The sequence below is a fragment of the Tripterygium wilfordii genome, chromosome 18 (assembly GCF_013401445.1).
Source record: "Tripterygium wilfordii isolate XIE 37 chromosome 18, ASM1340144v1, whole genome shotgun sequence".
Classification (NCBI taxonomy): domain Eukaryota; kingdom Viridiplantae; phylum Streptophyta; class Magnoliopsida; order Celastrales; family Celastraceae; genus Tripterygium; species Tripterygium wilfordii.
The window spans coordinates 2,619,985-2,635,432 of NC_052249.1; the positions used below are offsets into that span (position 1 = coordinate 2,619,985).

General features: G+C 37.5%; 3 protein-coding genes across 4 annotated transcripts; 2 read left to right on the top strand and 1 right to left on the bottom strand.

The window, feature by feature from the left end:
- Positions 1–921: 921 nt before the first annotated feature.
- On the bottom strand, positions 922–4,559 carry LOC119984444 (CRS2-associated factor 1, mitochondrial). The gene is made up of 5 exons (XM_038828386.1): positions 3,965–4,559; positions 2,939–3,066; positions 2,411–2,636; positions 2,204–2,331; positions 922–1,584 (listed from the first exon to the last, which is right to left on the bottom strand). The coding sequence occupies exons 1-5, from the start codon at positions 4,518–4,520 to the stop codon at positions 1,375–1,377; spliced, it is 1,248 nt and encodes a 415-aa protein (XP_038684314.1). The 5' UTR covers positions 4,521–4,559; the 3' UTR covers positions 922–1,374.
- A 172-nt stretch (positions 4,560–4,731) lies between these two features.
- On the top strand, positions 4,732–9,219 carry LOC119984443 (subtilisin-like protease SBT4.14). 2 transcript variants are annotated; one of them, XM_038828385.1, is made up of 13 exons: positions 4,991–5,126; positions 5,260–5,855; positions 5,948–6,039; positions 6,142–6,239; positions 6,334–6,477; positions 6,578–6,683; positions 6,781–7,294; positions 7,442–7,539; positions 7,640–7,864; positions 7,995–8,103; positions 8,203–8,416; positions 8,512–8,685; positions 8,760–8,923. In XM_038828385.1, the coding sequence occupies exons 2-13, from the start codon at positions 5,757–5,759 to the stop codon at positions 8,774–8,776; spliced, it is 1,890 nt and encodes a 629-aa protein (XP_038684313.1). In that variant the 5' UTR covers positions 4,991–5,126; positions 5,260–5,756; the 3' UTR covers positions 8,777–8,923. The 2 variants fall into 2 exon arrangements, with proteins under 2 accessions (XP_038684312.1, XP_038684313.1); XM_038828384.1 differs by having other exon boundaries at positions 4,732–5,126; positions 8,512–9,219.
- A 2,915-nt stretch (positions 9,220–12,134) lies between these two features.
- On the top strand, positions 12,135–14,455 carry LOC119983284 (subtilisin-like protease SBT1.1). The gene has a single exon (XM_038826945.1). It carries the CDS (start codon positions 12,135–12,137, stop codon positions 14,445–14,447), a length of 2,313 nt encoding a protein of 770 aa, XP_038682873.1. The 3' UTR covers positions 14,448–14,455.
- The last annotated feature ends 993 nt before the right edge of the window (positions 14,456–15,448 follow it).

A 15,448-nucleotide genomic window follows, 5' to 3' on the forward strand; every position in this document is an offset into this window, starting at 1 on the left:
CTGTTATTTATATAATTAGTATATTGATAACAAATGGTGTTTTCCTTATACCTCGCCCACCCAAATGAAATTGTGGTTATGTTTGTAAGATAGTATATAATACCAATTTATTACAGAACAGAACATGTGCCAGAATTGTGAAATAAAGTGAACCCCATCAATGTGAATGCATTGAGGAGGAGGAGGTTAGCTGTAAAACGATGGAGTGGGGTGTGTGTGTGTGTAGGTATGATTGTTGTGTGGGTCTAATCATGCTTAAAGTTATATTGTTGTCAATTAATTATAAATATAAACATGTCGTTATTGTATTTATCTTTTTGCAGATATTTTGTTCCCCAAAAGAGGGAGGCGGGTTGTGATGTTTATCTGCAAAAGATGCCATGTTGGGGTATCAAATTATCAATTGATGTGCTGCCTATGGATAGCCTAAAACAGAGTATGGTGGCATTAGTGATTTTTAGTTCAATGAAAAATGATGGCACAAGGATCACAGTTAAAGGGAGTCAGTCTGGATGATCGAATTTGTCCGACTCGAATTAAACAAAGTTTGGACATAAGTTAAACGTCTGAAATTCGGGTGCAAACACGAAATTTTTGTCTTGTTTAAAATCGAGTATGAGTCTAAACACATAAATCTTGTTCGGTTTTTCTGTCCGGATCATAACCCGGAATAGGTTATTGTCTTGTTTACTTGTCCGAATTTATACCAATCCGAGTTTGGTCAATTAAGTGCATCCGAAATATGATCCAAATTAAGATCCGAACATGTGAATATTTTGTAAACACGTGATGTTGTCCAACTGGGAATCGGCCGGGAACCAATTTTGTACCATCCCTAATCACAGCCCTGCTTGTTGCAATGAAGACATAATGCCAGGATTCAAGTAAATTTACAAACATAGAAATTGCTCAACAGACAAATGAAGCATACTGGTACAATATATTGGAACTTTCTTTTAACTGATGTAAATTCAAGAACAGCTAGTATCATGTCACTAACAAGATTCAGTAAATTGATCTACCATCCTGAAAAATATGGGACTATTAAAACCAAACAATAGATACAATATATATAGCTTTGGTTCATTCCATCTTATTCACACAAGCTATACCAAATATACTTAGTATGCTCAAACTCCTGGAGTGATTTCACCACCGTAGTTCCCAAACCAGACAAGTGTTCAAATCAACCAACTTTTGCAGCATACCAAGACGTATCCGAGATTCTGAAAGACATTAAACGCCCTTGTTAATGTGGCCAATAAATTGGTGTATTGGAGAGCGGAGCGGCCCAAGCAACGAGTCTGTATAAGATCCCTACGGGCACGTTGAAAAGGAGCCCGTTAATGCTTGTAATCTGCTGGGAGAAGGGAACTAATCATCGTCATCGCCGGAGTAAAAACCCTCTTGGCTACAACTCTCATCTGAGCTATGTTTGCCCCCATCACAAATTGTATCACTATCTGGACTATCAAAAAACTCTCGATCAAGAAAGAAACCATCCTCTTTGGGCTTATAATCCTTTCCCCTCCATACCACAATCTGCTCCTTGTCAAATGTCACCAGGATACAAGGAACCAAGTCCTGCACCAAAGTTGGAAGATAAAACATATACCTACAAAATCCCCACTGTCCGCCATCTACAAGAATCCCATCCCAGTCAAAGCAAAAATTCATTCTGAATGTTGATTTGTAAGATCGAAATTTTGAAACCAAGATTCAACCGATTTAAATATCCTAAACCACTACACAATGCTTGTACAAAACTAGGTTCAGTTAAAATTCCATCCACCCATCATAGAATGAATGGCACAGGGTGTCTCTTACACACATAATGTTAAAGAACTGTAATTTCATTGTTTTTATATATATAAATTAAAGTCCCGCGCTACTGCCTAAAAATGATCTGATAAGATGGAAACACTTTTTTACCAATAATTCACCAATAATTGATCAGTGAAATTCAACGGGCTAGTTAATAGACTATACCTAAGCCGTTGCAACACATCAACTTAGGTGGGACTTGGGAGAATCAACTCACATAGAAAAACTAGATAGAAATATGTTTTAGTTAATCTATATCACAACAAAAAGATAATGTCAACAATATCAAACAAATCAATCAATCACTTTTACATATGGAACAAATGGAAAATGTTGAAGTTAATAAAAGAAGCTGGGAAGCTGAAGCTAGAATTTTTACCCGGAGTTTGCAGCCAATTTTCTTGTAATCACTCCTCTCAAGGCCTTGGCAATCAATTCGAATCAGCTCATTTGTGAGAAAGCCATCTCTAACCATGGGTATGAGACTACCATAGTAGCCATTTTTAGCTGCAGTTTTAAGATGGAAATTATAGACCACATGTATACAACAAGTAATGGAAACTTCAATATAAGAACAGACATATACCTAGTTTTGTTAAAGGAGGAACAGATAGTCCTTTCTTTCTCATTTCTTTTGTTTCCTCAATGCTTAGGCCATCAATAGTCGTTTTTATCAGCCTAGGATAAACAGGTTCATGAGGTTTCCATAACATTAATGGAATCACAGGCCTCTTCTTAGGATGATAGTTCCTGCCTCTATACAATACAAGTGTACCGCCATGCCTACTAATGATCTTTCCAAATGTTTTATCCTGCAAGAAAAATAAAATTCATGCCAAAACATTTCTTGCATGCCATTAATAGGTATCTCCAGTGACACTGGCAAGCAATTGAATGTAAATTAATCAATAATGTTCCAGCACTTAAAGTCATAACATAGAGGAAAAGAGTGATGCAAGCTACGCCAATGCATTCTTAAACATACAAATCTACCAGTGCACAGCAAACAACAGTTCATCAAAAAAGGATAGAGCAATTTATCAAACAGAAGTGGCTCCCGGAAATCTGCCTGAAAACCGAGAAGGATTAATCACAAAGGAAAAAAGCAAAATACCTCAAGCTGCGCACACACATTTTTCATGTCAACAGTGGGGACGCCTAGACACTTAATCCTGACTGCTTCAGCATGTTTCCAATGATTATGAATATCATTAAGCATGTTGTGGGTTAAGCCATCTCTCCCTACAGCAGAAAACCGCAGCAAACCGCACAACAAGAGAAATAAGTAAAGATGATGGAATAACTTCTAAAACATACTTGCCCTAATTGTTTAATGAATGGTACAAACTGAGAAGCTTTCAGAACAAGCAATTTGTTTGCAATCCTAAATTCTGACATCGTGGTGCTTGCTTCAAAAAACCTAAGACAATTTTGCAAACTCAAAATTCCAAATTTGAGGCTTCAAGCATTAATAACAATTTTCATTAAACTGCATGAACTTGGTTTGCAAAATTTTTAACATTGAATGCTCAAGCAGGAATGACAATCTTCATTGAACCGCAATGAACTTGATATTTTTCTGCAGGAGCTTTGGCACCCATGAAAACCTTACACACACACACACAACTTAGGTGTTGAAGCAAAAAAAACTTTTAAGGATTCCCCATAAGCTGTGCAATTGTCAGTCAAAGTACTAAAATATTAAGGCAATTTCTGCTTCATCGAATTGAAATATCATCTAGGAGTTAGAATCAAAATTAAATCTTTTACGGTCTCTATAGCATCTCAACCCCACCAAGTCTAACTTTGCATGAATATGAATTTTCAATTTTGTAATAAAAGGGATACTGCAATTGCAAAATAAGACGAGACGTTTAAATTAAAATGCATAGGGAAAAAAACAATAAAGGTCTGAAAAACGGGGGCATGGAAAGGACTAGAACTAAACAATCCTAAAGAGCCGCATATACATTTAGAATGTGTATGCCATTGCATGATTTCATAAAAATGTGCTCACCTAAATCCTAAATAATCAAACACAACGCATGAATTCTATATTTCATACCAAAATCAAACTGCATAACAAATAAAATTGGCTTAATCAGATGAAACAAAGCAAAAGGAAAAAAGAAACACAAACCCAAATTGATTTGTCTCTTGCTTCTATTTCTTTGACACTTATCAACCAGAATCTTCCTCTCAGCCCCAGTGAGAGGCTCCCCTTGTATTCTCTCAATCATCTTTTTTCTCTTCTCCTCCAATTTGGGATCCTCTGCCCCTTCTACCGAAGTCACCTTGGGATTCACGACAGGGGCGCTCACTCCCGTCCATGTACGGTCCAACCTCCCCGGTCCAAAAGGTGAGTACTTTGGCTCCCTGAGCCCAATGGGTCTCACATTTGGGCTGCTCTCGGTGTAGCTGAACCGGAAATCGAACGGCAGATCAGTGCGTTTCGGCTTTATGGTTGTAAGATCAAGCGACGACGGCGGGCGGTACTGAGGCTTCTTCTTTTTCTTGGTATTGGCATTGGGATTTTGAGGGTTTTGGGAGGATTCTGGCGAGAGACTGGGCGGGGCTACGAAGGAGTAGACATCGTGAAGCCTTGAGGAGGAAGCAGTGTTGGTGGAGGAGAGCTGGCGCGTGAGAAGGCAGTGGCAGAAGGAAAAGGAGCGTCGTTTTTGGCGGGAGAGGAACATGGATATGTGCGAATCTAGGGTTTAAGCCTGAAGGGCTTTTGTCCAAACTCCAAAGGGAAGAAGAAACGGTAACATGGGTGATGGGGGCTCCAAACAAACCGGCCATGGGGTGGATTATTTACATTTTCAAGAGTTCGGACATTTTCGTCATTTAAACAGGTTCGGTCGTGTCTCGTCTCGTCTCGTCATTTGCTTATACTTCTATAAATAAATACACCTTTTTTTTTCCCCCATTCCCTCAAAATTCACCAAAGCAAATTTTCTGTGGGAAGCAAATTTGAGAGTGGAGGTTTTATCTTGAAGAGATGAATTGCAACTAGTAATTGTGGTTATAACAATGCTTTGTTGATGTATATATGGAGTGAAAGTGCTGTAATTCTGCTCGTTTTAAGAGACGCCATGTGTTCGACAAAATGCCTCAACACCCTGTGATGAAGCCATGTGTTCGACAAAATGCCTCAACACCCTGTGATGAAGTTTTGAAATTTTGAAGTGTTGGTGCTTTGGTTGTTGAGCAACAACAATGGCTCAAGGTTTTGTTAATCCATAAGAATTCGCATTCTTAGCAATTTGCTCAATAGTGATGTAATTCGACAATATTCCTTGGTAAATCTTTTGTAACCTTTAACTTTTAATTATGTTTGGAGCTTGCCAATTACACATTGCCTCTACCAGTCTACCTTATCTATATTTCCAAACAGTTGATGTAATTAATACTTTCTTTTGCTCTCTCACTAAGGTAATTCTCTTCAGTCAAGTTAAAGATACTCTAAACTGGAAGGTATATCCTAAATTTCATTCTAAATTTCATTCTGGGAGACATTGAAAGGCAAACTTGCTTGAATTGGAAAGCAAGGATAAAAGGTATTGCCTTTAATGAGTTCTTTGTTATCAAGCAACTTCCTCTTTTAATTTGACAATGACTCTGTTGCTTGCAATTGCTTCTCCAGAAGAAGCAATGTCCAATGGCATATGTGACATTGACTGGCTAGGGCAACAGAGCCAGGATTTCTGGGTTTTCTTTCTTTTAAGGTTTCCTAACCAAAACTTAGCTGACAAAGTTAAGTAACCGTTTATTGTTCTTATCTTTGTCTTGTTATGGATGCTTCTTGTAAAGCTGTGTGGATAGGCTGTTACTTGTTGTACCTATTAATAGTACAGAAGTTTCAGTGTTCAGAGAAAGCTCAAAAGTACTCCATATAGGATGCTAGCACCAAAATCTTAAATTCTACAAACATGTCAAGAGATAAATTCATTATTTATTCACTTGCTCTGCATCAACTTCTTCTTTTGATCTTGATAAGTGTAGCAACCATAAGCGCGGATGATCAAAAGGTTTAGATTCTCTTACTTTCTATTTGTACATGTATCCATCCTCATTATTGAGTGTTGATTTTTCTTGGCAATGATCATCGTTGAATGCATAGAACTTTTACGTTGTTTACTTGGGAGATGATCCAATATCAAGAGACTCCGCAGCCCAAACACATATTAGTCTCCTCTCATCAATCAAGGGAAGGCAAGTAAATTAATTCCGTGCAACTATGCAGTTTAACTTGCCAAACATTTCTTTATATTGAAGTTGCACGCATATAAACCTTTTTTTGTTTGTATTGAACAGTGATCTTGATGCCAAGGAGTCCATCATCTACAGCTATACATATGGCTTCAATGCATTTGCTGCGAAGCTATCTAAAAATGAAGCGCAGAAACTTTCTTGTATGTAGTAATATTTTAACATGTTCCATCTACTATTTTTTCTGATGCATTTTGGATTAGAATTTGAGATAAGCTATTCTGGTTATATATATAGTGAAGGATGAAGTGCTTACTGTGTTCCCAAATCGATATCACAAGCTACACACGACAAAGTCGTGGGACTTTGTTGGACTTCCTCAAACAGCTAGAAGAAATTTGAAGGTGGAGGAAAACATCGTTGTCGGTCTAATGGACACAGGTTCTTCTTCTCATACAAAGAATGGATGTTTGTGGAATAACTGAAATGATTTTTTTTCATGTTTAATCATCTACCATGATATGGTATAATGCTGTGACAGGGATCACTCCGCAATCCGAGAGCTTTAGGGACGATGGGTTCAGTCCTCCACCCAAAAAATGGAAAGGAACTTGTGATCACTATGCTAATTTCACAGGATGTAACAAGTACACATACTTATGATCTTTGATTGATTTGAATGTCCTACTTTAAACCATTAATTGCTACAACTTCTGCAATTCCTTGTTGTGTGCTTAAATTAAGCAAACTAATAGGAGCCAGATACTTCAAGCTTGATGGCTTTCCAGACCCCAATGACATCTTATCTCCAGTAGACGTGGATGGCCACGGCACACACACATCATCAACATTAGCAGGAAACGTAGTTCCAGATGCAAATCTATTTGGACTGGCCAAAGGTGCAGCACGCGGTGCAGTGCCATATGCCAGGGTGGCTATGTACAAAGTGTGTTGGGCTAGCAGTGGTTGCTCAGACATGGACATACTTGCTGCATTTGATGCTGCCATACATGATGGTGTGGACGTTATATCGATTTCAATTGGTGGTATGACTGGTGATTATGTATCAGATGCAATAGGAATAGGCGCATTTCATGCCTTGAAGACGGGTATCATTACTGTGGCATCGGCTGGGAATGATGGACCTAGCTTTGGTAGCTTGTCCAACCATGCTCCTTGGCTCTTGACTGTTGCTGCTAGCGGCATTGATAGGGAGTTTAGGAGTGAAGTTGAATTGGGGAATGGAAAGACTGTTTCAGTAAGTTTTGTAATTTGCTTGACCATGCATCATCCATTGCATTTGGAGCTTAATTAGTCGACTAAAACCTGAACCAAATACTATTGATCGGTGACATAATATACCAACTATATACTGAAATTAAATAACTATTTCTATGTAATGCAGGGAATTGGAGTGAACACATTTGAAGCAAAGCAGAAATTATATCCACTTGTTAGTGGGGTTGATGTCGCAAAGAACTCTGAAAGCAAGGAAATGGCCAGGTATTACTCTGTTCATCAAGCAACCATGAAGTGGAAAATATGGCAAAAAGAAAATAATGAACGATACTAATTGATGGAAAGCATGTAAACATCATTGCAGGTTCTGTCTTCAGGAATCAATAGATCCCAATAAGGTGAAGGGAAAGCTTGTTTACTGCAAACTTCAAGAGTGGGGTACTGATGCTGTTGTGAAAGGAAATGGAGGGATAGGTGTCATCATCGAAAGTGGGCAGTTTCTTGATGCTGCCCAGATTTACATGACACCAGGGACCATGGTAAACGAAACCGTTGGTGATGTAATCAGTAATTATATACATTCAACAAGGTAATTGATGTTTTGGTGCTATTCTGTGAACACTATCATCATCTGATACTGTTAAAAATCTCATACCTCATTTGACCTTTTAGAATTAAAAAACTTAGTTTTATTCCTCATTTTCTGCTATATGATGCAGATCACCATCAGCTGTTATATACAGATCACAGGAGGTAAAAATTGCTGCGCCATTTGTCGCTTCATTTTCTTCAAGAGGTCCAAATCCAGTAACGGAACACCTTCTCAAGGTATATCTGTTAATGTTTCCATACTAAAGTGGAGCATCCTCTTTGAAACGGACTCGGTAATTGACAAGTGAATATGTTTTCTGATGAACAACTGTGCAGCCTGATATTGCAGCTCCTGGCATTGACATTTTGGCATCTTACACTCCTTTGAAGTCACTTACCGGGCTGAAAGGCGATACCCTGTACTCAAAATTTACAATCTTGTCAGGGACCTCCATGGCATGTCCACATGTTGCAGGTGCAGCAGCTTATATAAAGTCCTTCCACCCAAATTGGACTGCAGCAGCAATTAAGTCTGCCATCTTGACCACAGGTGCTTTTCAAAAAAAAATTCTGACCCTAGATTTAGGTTTCAATTGATTGTCTTAATTAACATAATGGCTGACAATTCTGTTCAACAATGTGAAGCCAAACAAATGAGCCGGAGGATGAACAATGAAGCAGAATTTGCGTACGGTGCAGGCCAAGTTAACCCGGCTAGAGCAATAAGCCCTGGATTAGTCTATGACATGGATGAAATGAGCTACATTCAATTTCTTTGCCATGAGGGCTACAATGGATCATCTTTATCCGTCTTAATTGGTTCGAAATCTATCAATTGCTCCTCTTTACTCCCTGGACTTGGATATGATGCTATTAACTATCCTACTATGCAGCTAAGTGTGAGAAATAAAAAGGAGCCAACAGTAGGTGTTTTCCGGAGGAGTGTTACGAATGTCGGTCCTTCTGTATCCATCTACAATGCCACCATTAAGGCCCCCAAAGGAGTGAACATCACTGTCAAGCCTACAACTCTCTCGTTCACTCGTACACTACAGAAGAAAAGCTTCAAGGTTGTGGTGGAGGCGAATCCCATGTCGAGAGCAATAATATTATCAGGCTCACTTGTTTGGAAAAGCTCTCGTTATGCTGTGAGGAGTCCTATTGTCATCTACAAAGCAGCAGAGTAATAATGCTCATATCAAACAGTATGAAAATACAGAATCAACGAAGAGAGAGTTTGTGCAATGACAATAAAAGGAAAAGAAGAAATACACTGTGTGTAAATATGAAGCAAGTAATAAAAATGGACATGGCTATGGTGCATTGTTTATCATGCCATTGTTTACTTTTTTTTTTTTTTTTTTTTCTTTCTTGAAGCTATTACCTGTAATGGTCCCGCATAATTCTGGGATGGAATTCTTGAAATTTTTTAATTCCATTTATTTCATCTAAGGGTCCACATTTATTACCCCTCATCAATCTGGGATGAGAGGAGCTCCAATTCTTACCTCTAATTTTGGCTCCAATTCCCTCTCAAAACTCAAGTTAAATTATGATTTTTTTTTTGAAAATGACATATTAGAGTTTAGGAGTTGGGAATGAGTCTTTAGGGTTTAATTTTTAATTTTGGGGTTTAAAGTTTATGATTTAGGATTTATAATAGTTTAGAATTGGAGCAAAATATTGGAGCAAGTATTGCAGCTCCTGTTCCTAAAATATGCTAGCTGATTTGGGCCCAGCTGTCCTCATATGAACCTAAGCTTTTTTTGGGCCTGGAATGTTATGGGCCTTTCTATATTGAGTCCACTAGTTTTGTAGACCTTGCAAAAATTTGATCTCCAAAACTAAATTGTCATAATTTGTTTTAAATCAACTTTAATTAAAATAAAAATTTTCGAATCTGTAGGAGATTGACTTTAAATAATAAAAAAAAATTCAACAATCACCCAAACAAAATCAAGGAACTATTAGTTCGTTGTTGAATAGAAATAAAGAATGCCAATCTTTCATAATTTTATCATCACCTAATTGTTTTCGAATGAGTCGATTCAACAACGTAAAATATCACAATGTGATAAAAGAAAGAATTCAAAGCGATCTTGTAATTTTAAGTAGGAATTACTCGAGCCCTGTTTTAGAAACAACTCTTCAAATTGCGAATTATTCTTCATATTCATATTCATAACTCATAATCAGATCTCCGTAACTAAATATTTGCAACTTGAGCTTGACAATTTAAAACAGAACGTTCGGTTCAAGTAATTCAAATGAAATATTATTTAACGAATGAAAATGAGAGTTTAGTTTCTAAGCGCGATCAATTCGATTCGTAAAGTTTCCTCAGGTTTGAATTTTTCTATGGGAATTAAATGAATTATTCTGATAACAACCATTGAAATATGCCTAATTAGAAGAAAACTTGTCCCAAGTGAAAGCACCACAATGAAAAAGAAAAGCCCACTACACAAAAAAAAGCCATATATGGTCCATTGATGCAAAGTCGTTCTTGTTAGGTTGTTAATTGTTATAATACGAGATAAAATAATTGAATGAGTATGTAACAACCCATACGAGAACAACCTCCCATCAACTAATGACACACGACTTTTTTAACCTATAATAAAAATTAATTATCAATAAGTCTCTCGAATCAAACTTTTATTCTAATAAATCCACCATAATTAAGATCTATAAGTAAATAAGATATATTCCATTAAGAATAAATAATTGAAAATATCTTTTTTATTGATCATATTACCCTTAACCGTGTTTCGTGATTTTAAGTCAATTAAATGTTTATTATATCAGTGTGACTAGATAGTTATAACTCACTCATTTGAACTCCAATTGAGACTTTCTTTATGACGTTCGAAAGAAGACTTTAATACCAATAGAATTGTGTCTAATACATTTTTTGAAAATTTGAATGTTTCGGGTGTCAAATTGAGGCTTGAAGTTTTTCGCATTGGAGTTGTGTTTTTTGACGTCATTGTGCTCGAACAACCATAACTCACTCGTTTGAGCTTCAATTGTGATGATTTATATGACGTTATAAAGAAGACTCTAAGACCTACAAAATTTGACCCATATTCGCTAAAACAGTCATATCTTTGGGGGAGGTTGTCCTTTTTGGTCCATAATACATCAAATCAAAGCTTGTTTTGAATCTAAAGATGGTGCAAGCGGAATGACATTAGGCATGTTTTTTGACCTAAAACATATGTTTCGATGGTTTTTTTTGTCACTTTTCTCTATTTTATCATTTCTCCACGTGTTTTTTTATTATTTTCCGTATGTTTGAGAATTTCCTACTTTAATGTTTATTTAATTTTATTAATTAGGGTTTGTTTTACTATTTAAGTTTGTAACCTCCTTTGAGGAGGCAGCTTTTGTTGAATCTTAATAAAATCAAAGAATTTTCTCTTACCCTACAAGATATAAGTTGGTCATGAGACCAAACCGTATGAACTCGGGAAGTTCTGAGTTCGATTCTCAATGGGAGTAATACCCTTGTGACCATGCACTAGGCTTTGACCCAACTTACTATATCGTCAGGTGAAATACTTTTGTGGTCGCAAGCGTGACGGCATAAGTTTAGGTCTATATTGGATCAAAAGGACAAATTTGTGTAGTATTGGTATCCATTATAAAAAAAGATATTAGTAGGCTTTATATTATTTATTATTATTATAATTGTTGATATAAGTTGACTTTATAGAGCAACACTATAGAACCCAATCCTATCTGGCATTGTGATAGCCATTGATTATAAATGTATGCATGTATATAGCTCACTTAATATAAAACATTCCACATGAATTTGGAATAAAATGGAAGTCATAAATTGGGGGTTTCAAGTATTTTTCGGCTTTATATATTTATATCTTGCTGATTTATGATGTGTGATGTGCTTCACATCAAACATATATACACCAAACTTTTGCTTTTACTATATAATCAACAAACTTGAGAGTTGAGACCAGGAGAACATTATATAGTCAATTGATCTAATTTTACATTGCTAAATTTTTATCATTATCTCGCAAGGATCAAGTCTTGATTCCTTTTCCATATTTGAACTGGCCAACACCATTTCTTAATAATTTCAACTAGCACCAGACCCCATTCAGATTGGAGAACCAGTCAAGATTAAAAAGATATATCTACTGATCACTTTGCCTTAATATCCAATTAACTCTCCAAGTTTGTGAATAATTACAAACATACTTTCTTGATCACATAGTTTGGTTCAAACATTTGTGAGTACTATGATCTTTAGAGCAATAGTACTCTTTCTGTTGCTGGCCCTGGTGGCTACGACATCATTTGCTGTGGTGGAGAAGAAAACGTATGTAGTTCACATGGACAAGACAAAGATGGTGACCTCAAGTCACAAACAATGGTGCCAAGACTTGATGGATTCCGTCCATAAATTATCGACTGAGGAGGAAGAAGAAGAAACAACACCACCACCAGAACTCATTTACATCTACGAAAATGCGGTTTCTGGTTTTGCAGCAAAGCTTTCCATCAAAGAATTAGAATCCTTGAAAAGAATGGATGGGTTTCTCTTTGCCACTGCCGACCAAATGCTAAGGGCTCACACAACTCATACTCCTCAATTCCTCGGCCTACAACCTGGCAAAGGACTATGGAGCGCGCCCAACTTGGCTTCTGACGTGATTATTGGCGTCCTTGATAGCGGAATCTGGCCTGAACATATTAGTTTCCAAGACTCAGGCATGTCCGCCGTGCCTGCCAGATGGAAAGGCACTTGTGAGAATAGCACAAGCTTTTCACCATCAAATTGCAACAAGAAGCTAATTGGTGCAAGAACTTTCTATAAAGGGTTTGAAGAACTTTTCGGAAAAGTGAATGAAACGGTTGAGTACTTGTCCCCAAGAGACTCAACCGGACACGGGACGCACACAGCATCTACTGCAGCAGGAAATGTTGTAAACAACGCAAGTATATTCGGGTTTGCCAATGGCTCAGCAACCGGTATGAGATACACAGCAAGAATTGCTGTCTATAAAGTGTTATTTGAAGGATTCACAACTTCTTCTGATGTACTAGCCGCTATAGATCAAGCTGTCGCGGACGGCGTTGATGTACTATCTCTATCTTTGCAAGGACCACTTCAGCCTTATTATCTAGACAGTACTGCTATAGCTTCATTGGGGGCGATTCAGAAAGGCATATCTGTTGTCTGCTCCGCAGGCAATTCTGGACCAACTCCATACACTGTCGACAATACGGCGCCTTGGATCTTTACAATTGCTGCTAGCTATCTTGACAGAGGCTTCCCGGCCATTGTCAAGCTTGGAAATGGATTGACGTTTGAGGGTTCATCTTTGAATAAAGGCTACTCAAGAAAACGACTTCGTCTTGCATATGACAGGACAGCAGGTGCAAAAGAAGCTAAGTATTGCACTCCAGGCTCACTCCACAGAGAACTTGTCAAAGGGAAGATTGTTGTGTGCGAAGAGGGTTTAAATAGCAGATTGGAAAAGGGGGAGGTAGTAAAATTAGCAGGGGGAGTTGGCATGCTGCTAATCAACATAAGAATCCAAGGCGAAGAACAATTCGTCGACGCACACGTGGTAACAACGATTTCTTTAGGAGTCTCAGCGCGTAGAGCCGTTATTGGATATGTGAATTCGTCTAGAAATGCAACGGCTTCTTTCATCTTCCAAGGGACGGTGTATGGCACCCGTGCACCGATGATGGCTGCATTTTCATCAAGAGGGCCTAATCTGGTTGGACCCGATGTGATCAAGCCGGACGTGACTGCACCAGGGGTGAATATCTTGGCTGCTTGGCCACCCTCAATAAGTCCTAGTCGACAAATGAGCGATGAGAGAAGTGTTGAGTTCAATCTCGATTCAGGTACCTCAATGTCATGTCCTCATGTTAGCGGCCTAGTTGCACTACTCAAGTCAGTCCATAAAGATTGGTCACCTGCAGCCATTAAATCTGCACTGATGACAACGGCTTACATTACTGACAACAAGAAATCTCCCATTATTGACATTGCCTCTAATAACTCAAAACCCGCAACGCCTTTCGACTTTGGTTCCGGCCATGTTAATCCTGAAGCTGCTGTGGATCCGGGGCTAATATATGATATTACTGTTGAAGATTGTCTACACTATCTTTGTGGTCTAAAATACAACTCTTCTCAAATAGTTGCAGTTTCAAGAAGTGACTTTGTATGTCCAAGGAACATAACTCTTCAGCCTGGTGATCTAAATTACCCTTCTTTCGCTGTGAATTTTGTCGGTAAAGCGAAGAACGCCAGTGTGACATACAAGAGGACTGTGACAAATGTTGGAATCCCAAATAGTAGTTATTTGGTGCAGATAGAGGAACCCAATGGAGTAGCAGTGATGGTAGAGCCAAAGATTCTGAAATTCGAAAAGTTGGGTGAGAAGTTGAGCTACAAAGTGACTTTTGTTGGGTACGAAAGAAAGACTGATGCTCAGAACCTTAATGCAACATTTGGATCTCTAACTTGGTTCTCTAGAAAATATGCAGTTAGAAGCCCCATTGCAGTGACATGGGATGTTGATACAGAATAGTAGAGCCTGTTGGCTTCTCGTTGGCCTTCTTTTTTTTTTTTCCTTTTTTTTAATATATTTATAATAAGAACGGAATTCTAATGTTTTTTGTCTTTGCTATCCTAAATACTAAGATGGATGTGCATAATTTTATATGGATGATATGCGTCCATTTTAACATTCGGGATAGATAAGACAAAAAAACATTGAAAATTCTTAGTATTTTCATTTTTATATAAATAATATGAATTTCATTATTAGTTATTTAACATGAGAAAAGATTCATTTACCGGAGCCTATCTTAAGCCCATGATGATGTTTGGGCTTTCAATCTTGTCAATAATAATTGTCCAGGGGGTAGAATATGACTACTCTAGTACTCTATATGGTGAGTGACAAATAACATTATTACAGCCCGTGTGGTTAATAATATATCATACCACAATATATGGTTTAAGTAGCATATATTGTTAGAATAGGAGGTAATCTGGTTGGTTTGGTTGTCTACTCAAGACTTTGAAATTCAGGGTTCTATTCTCACCAAGGAGGGTTGGGATATGGGTACATAGCTTAGCGTGTGTGTAACCTATGAGTTTTTTTTTAAAAAAAAATCATATATTGTATAGTTGCATCAAACGGCATGACTTAGCGTGTGTGTAACCTATGAGCCTTTAAAAAAAAGTAGCATATATTGTATAGTTGCATCAAACGATAATTTTGAGACTCGAATTCTAAGACAATTTATGTTATTGTCAAAATTGTCTACCAAATGGATTCTTAATAAACCATATCTATAACACATATAGTATTATTGTTGTAACACAGTTTCTTAATTTCCAAAAATTTAGATGTAGAAAGATAACCAAGGCATGAATGACTAAATAATGGTCACCACCTCTAAATAAATAATGGTTTCTTTCTTTCTTATTTTGACGCGGACAAGCTCAAAGAATGAAGGAACTAAAGCTCAAAGAATGAAGGAACTAATTTCTCATCTTTTACAGTAGAACTCACCTCACAGC